This window comes from Octopus sinensis, linkage group LG24 (genome assembly GCF_006345805.1).
Source record: "Octopus sinensis linkage group LG24, ASM634580v1, whole genome shotgun sequence".
NCBI lineage: Eukaryota > Metazoa > Mollusca > Cephalopoda > Octopoda > Octopodidae > Octopus > Octopus sinensis.
In genome coordinates, this window is record NC_043020.1 from 5,206,116 (window position 1) to 5,212,038 (window position 5,923).

At 39.9% G+C, this 5,923-nt stretch overlaps 1 protein-coding gene across 4 annotated transcripts in view; it reads right to left on the minus strand.

Moving 5' to 3' along the window:
* Positions 1-896: 896 nt before the first annotated feature.
* The window catches only part of LOC115223944 (target of EGR1 protein 1-like), a 29,598-nt gene continuing 24,571 nt past the window's right edge, over positions 897-5,923 (minus strand). For 2 of the 4 annotated variants that reach the window (XM_036512696.1, XM_029794690.2), the window contains exons 7-8: positions 1,935-3,212; positions 897-1,468 (exon numbers count right to left, since the gene is read on the minus strand). In XM_036512696.1, the coding sequence (XP_036368589.1) occupies positions 2,019-3,212 (1,194 nt within the window). In that variant the 3' untranslated portion in view covers positions 897-1,468; positions 1,935-2,018. The other 2 variants (XM_036512697.1, XM_036512699.1) reach the window with 2 other exon arrangements.

Consider the following 5,923-nt stretch of genomic DNA (forward strand, 5'->3'; position numbering starts at 1 on the left):
AGCAATGTGGTGGACAACGTAAAACGTGGCTGATGACAGTCAAGGCTGATCTGGAACCCAACCTACGAAGCAATTGCCCCAGCTCCCCTTCAGGGTTGGCGAAAGCGATGTGGTGGACAACGTAAAACCTGGCTGATGACAGTCAAGGCTGATCTGGAACCTAACCTAGGCCCCCATATCTACGGCATTCGCCGCTGGAATAAGGAGTGGTTGGAGATCACGCGGTCGTTAGCCTCAAATCGCCAGGCCTGGTTGGCGTTTGTGAGAGATGCAGCATTGAGGATGAATGAAACCTGGGTGGATGCTGTCTCAAGACAAGAAGGAAGTACATTGTTAAGGTAGCTCGGATCCGCATCCCAATGACTGGCCCTTTTCTTCAGGGGCCAGAAGGTGCTTTAGCCCCACAATGGAGTATTGCTTTCACACCTGGGATGATGATGCTACTGCACTCAGAGACATCCCAGAATGCATCCCAAAAATGGTCACCTGACTGATTAGAATTAAATCCCTCAGACATGCTCCAGCTTCTAGCCCCCAAGCATGCTGTGTCCTCTCTCTCTCTCTCTTCTACTGCCACTACAATGGCCACTGCTCTTCAGAAATGGCTGGGCTCATGCCACTTCACTTCCAGCTACTCAGGTATTCCCGACCCACTTGTCGATCCTCCTCACATCACCCCTGTGTCCAATCCCACCAGGACGTACCTGCACTAATCCCTAAGCCCAATCTTACACCCCCAAGATATCATCAACCTTCTGGTATTCTTTTTCTGCTGATCCTGAGCTCCTATAACACTTAAAACAAAAACATTAACAGCATCAAACTCACTGGCCTAGGGAAGGGCCTACAAATTATATGGGCACTTTCTCTTTCCCCCAGACACAGCAAGTTTTAAAAAAAAAAAGAGGACCTCAGATAACTTTTACTATCACATGTATAACAACTGGGTCTTCTGCCATCCCATTCATCTCTTTTCTTATCACACTTGTTGTTTTCAAATCCTAAGGCCCTGCACTAAACACTAATCTCAGTTCTTCTTTCCTAGAATGTCAGACCCACAAAGGCTATGGGCACTTTCTCTACCCCCAGACACAGCAAGTTTTAAAAAAAAAAAAAAAAAGGACCTCAGATGACCTTTACTATCACATGTGTAGCAGCTGGGTCTTCTGCCAACCCATTCGTCCCTTTTCTTATCACATTTGTGTTCAAATCCCCAGGGCCCTGCACTAATCCCTAAGCTCAGTTCTTCCTTCCTAAAATGTCAGACCTCTGGAAATTCCTTCCCTGCTCATGTCTGCCGAGCAGGTGTTGCTGTGCAACAATTTAAACAACACATTACTGGCATCAAAATCACTGGTTTGGAAGACCTTGCAGGGGTAGGGGGCATGGGCATTGCCCCTTCCTCTGGATCCAGCAAGTGAAAAGAAATACATATACAAATATCCAAACACACAAATACACATACAAGTAACATGGTACACACAAACATACACAAATATACACATTACAAATATTACACACACATACATACACTCACGCACACAGATACCACATAGGCACAGACACATACACACATGTGCATGTACACACACATACACTGTACAAACACAAACATGCATACACACACACAATTACACACACACACACACAATTACACACATACACAATTACACACAAGCACACACACACACACACACACAGTTACACACATAAGCATACACACACACAATTATACACATAAGCACACACACACACACACACAATTACACACATAAGCACACACACACACACAGTTACACACATAAGCACACACACACACACAATTACACACATAAGCACACACACACACAATTACACACATAAGCACAAATAAGCACACACACACACACACATGCACACGCACACACACACACACATACACACGCGCACACACACACACACACACACACCACCATCGCCCTTGTCTCCAGAAGCTCTAGATCTGGATATATTGAATTATTTACAAAGTTCTTAGCAGCTTAGGTTTTGGGATTTGATCTGAGAGAACGGTATTTATCTCTGTGGAAGTTGGAGCACTGAGAGAATTTACTTTTACACACCGACAACGGAACGTCCTTGTTGCTAAGGAACACTTTATTCAACCAGTGTCTGAGTTGACCACCGGTCAAGGCTAGTTTACAGTCTTTTACATCCGCCTCACCAAACTTGGCAACAGCAACCGAAAATATGAAACCGGTCATGAAAGCGTCAAACCCAGACGAATGTCCACAAGGGGCTGATTTTGTATTTTTTGGGGATTCTATGCTGTGAGAACTGCCCAGCTTTTCATCTTTGGGGACAGCGCTACTTATGAGAGAATCGGTAATTGCTCTTATTTCCTCTAACATATCAGGTGAAGACTGTCTGGAATCAGGTTGCAGACTTTCTTCCAGTTCACCATTGACTTGACGGTGGGGACTGTCACTTGTTGTTGCTGCTGCTGCTGTAGTTGTTGTTGATGATGTCAATGACGTTGTTGATGTCAATGACGGTGCTGATGTCAATGACGTTGTTGATGTCAATGATGCTGTTGATGTCAATGACGTTGTTGATGTCAATGACGGTGTTGATGTCAATGACGTTGTTGATGTCAAAGATGCTGTTGATGTCAATGACGTTGTTGATGTCAATGACGGTGTTGATGTCAATGACGTTGTTGATGTCAAAGATGCTGTTGATGTCAATGACGTTGTTGATGTCAATGACGTTGTTGATGTCAATGATGCTGTTGATGTCAATGACGTTGTTGATGTCAATGACGTTGATGCCAATGACGTTGTTGATGCCAATGGCATTGCTGGTGTCAATGACGTTGTTGATGTCACCGCTGTCGTCACCGTTTCCTCAATGTCCATTGCGTGTGATGAACTGCCATTGCTTAGTTCTTCAGAGACTCTGCAACTACCATTATCACAGTCACTAGCATCCGACAAGCCTTCCCTGTCGCCGCCGTCCGATGGACGCACGTGCTTTGCAGGTGATGCATCGTCCTCATCCGATGCCAAGTTTTTGGTCGCAAGAAGCGCCGAAGCCATGCGTTTCTTCTGTTTCCGTTCACGTTTCCTCTTCTTTTTCACCTCTATCTTCAGCAGATTGTGTTCGTCAAGATCCAGGATCAAATCCACATCATGACTTTTTGTACACTTACGCCCACTGCGACACCAACCATGAGCCTGAACACAGAAAAAAAAAAAAGGATAAAAGAAAATTAAAAACAAATTAAAAAGCAGACATAATAAAAGACATAAATTTATTTATTTAATTAACTCAAATTTTCAAGATGATTCGTTAATTAGAAGTTCTGATTTCAAATCCACACCTAATTTCTCTTTAACTTTTACTCGTTTCAGTCACTGGACTGTGGCCAGGCTGGGGCACCACTCTGAAGAGTTTAGTCAAACAGAGCAATCCCATTATTTGCTTTTTAAGTCTTGTACTTATTCTGTCGATCTCTTTTGCCAAACTGCTAAGTTATGGAGAAGTTGACAAACCAAGAATGGTTGTTAAGCTGGTGGAGGAGGGGGCAAAAAATCGGTCATTAGACTGCAGCCATGCTGGGGCACCACTTTGGATTCTTAGTCAAATGAATCAGCCCCAGGATTTATTTTTTAAGCTTGGTACTTATTCTATCAGTCTCTTTTGCTGAACTGCTAAGTTATAGGGACGCAAACACACCAACACCAGTTGTCAAGAGGTGATTGGAGGACAAACACAGATACAAACACATACACACACACACACATCTATATACAACGGGCTTCTATTCAGTTTCCGTCTACCAAATCCACGCACAAGGTTTTGGTCGACCCAAAGTCATAGTAGAAGACACTTGCCCAAGGTGCCGTGCAGTGGGACTGAACCGGGAACCATGTGGTTGGGAAGCAAGCTTCTTACCACCCAACCACATCTATTATTTTGCTAAATTCTTCATTCTTTTTGAAATTAATTGAAACCAAGACAGAGCGTTTCCACAGGATTATGGTATCAAAAGGGTTAAAGTCATTTGAACAGATGCATAACAATACTAAATGTCTCTTGGTGCATTCTGTAATTTTAAGGGACACGGCAGGGAGCAGCTATCCATTATTTGGTCTATTATGCTCCTAAATACACCACCATTCATCTAAAATAATTCCCAGTGCATTTCTGGACCACAGAACACTCAGCGTAGAAGAATTATTTTCCTATTATGTTGACAAAAGAACAAATTTTTAGCCATTTGTGAAAGACAGAATTCCATATGAGTTCAAGACATACATACATACATACATACATAGACACACTTGCAGACACGCACATATATACGGATGCATAGAGGGATAGAGACAAACAGAGAGATACATATATACGCATGTGTGTGCGTGTATAGATAGGTATATGTGTGTGTGTGTGTGTGCGTATATATAGATATATATATGTATATCATCATCATCATCATCATCATCATTTAACGTCCGCTTTCCATGTGTATGTATATAGATATATATATATATATATATATATACAGATAGATATATGTATATATATATATGTGTGTGTATATACATATGGATATATGTATACGTATATATATATAGATATATGTGTGTGTATATATATAGATATATGTGCGTGTGTATATATATATATATACGTATATATATAGATATATGTGTGTGTGTGTGTATATATATATATATATATATCTATATATATATAGAGAGAGAGAGAGAGAGAGATAAAAGGACAGATAGATAGATGGACAAAGAAATAGATACATAGACAAACAAACAGGTACGTAGGTAGGTAAATAAATAGATAAAAAGACATGTAGATAGGTAGATAGAGAGAAAGTGAAAATGAGAAAGAGAGAAAAACTGAGTGACTGATTTTTGGTCTTTTAATTTTTCTTTTTTTTTCCAAAAAAAACTTTCACCACAGGAAAGTAATTTTCAACCATTCATGAAATGGACAGAACACATGAATGACGTCAATACACACACGCACACATGCACACACATGCAAACATGCACACACACACACACACACACACACACGTATCTACAAAGAAAGAAAAGCCATTTCCATCTGCATTCTAACTTTGAAGTAAATTGCGCATAAGTGGTTGTGTACCTGTATGTGTGTGTCTATGCATAAATACATATGTGTGTGTGTGTGCGTGTGTTATTATATATATATATATGTATGTATATATAATGTTGTAATGAAAAGCACAAGTCTTGGGAAATAATACAGCTACCCAGGGTTTCTTAGTCAAAACAATTTATTCCACCATTTTACAAGCTGAGAACACAACCATTTGTCAGTTGCTTTTTAAGTAGATGACGTTTGAATAAGGAACATTCCTACACACATGCATATATATATATATATATATATATATATAATATATATATATATTAATAAAAAGAATTCCAACCGTGTCTGATTTTCACGTTTTATTTACAATCTTATAATGATATATTATAAGATAATATATTATAATTGAATAAAATAAAATGAAATAGTAGAATGTTAAATGTTCATTCTGATTGAACTAGTACTTTCATGCATTGAATTCTGCAATCTTCGGGTTCATGTAGTAGTGTTGACAGTCATGCTTCACAATTTTTGACTGTGGCAAGATGATTGATTCTGTGCTATAAATACAGCTGAGTAGGCTCCAGAGTGCTAGGTTTTGCAAACTGTATTCTGACCAATCAGTGTGTAGTATCACTGAATTACTTAAGCTGATTGGTTGGTTGAGCTGATTGGTTTAGGCATCACGCTTCGTTGGACATGTCAAGAGTCCTGTATCTTGACCCTGGCCTAAGCAGCAATTGTTGGGTTATTTTTAGAAATGTTGTAAATAGCCTTTGTCAGGGATTTTTATATTTCAATTGTC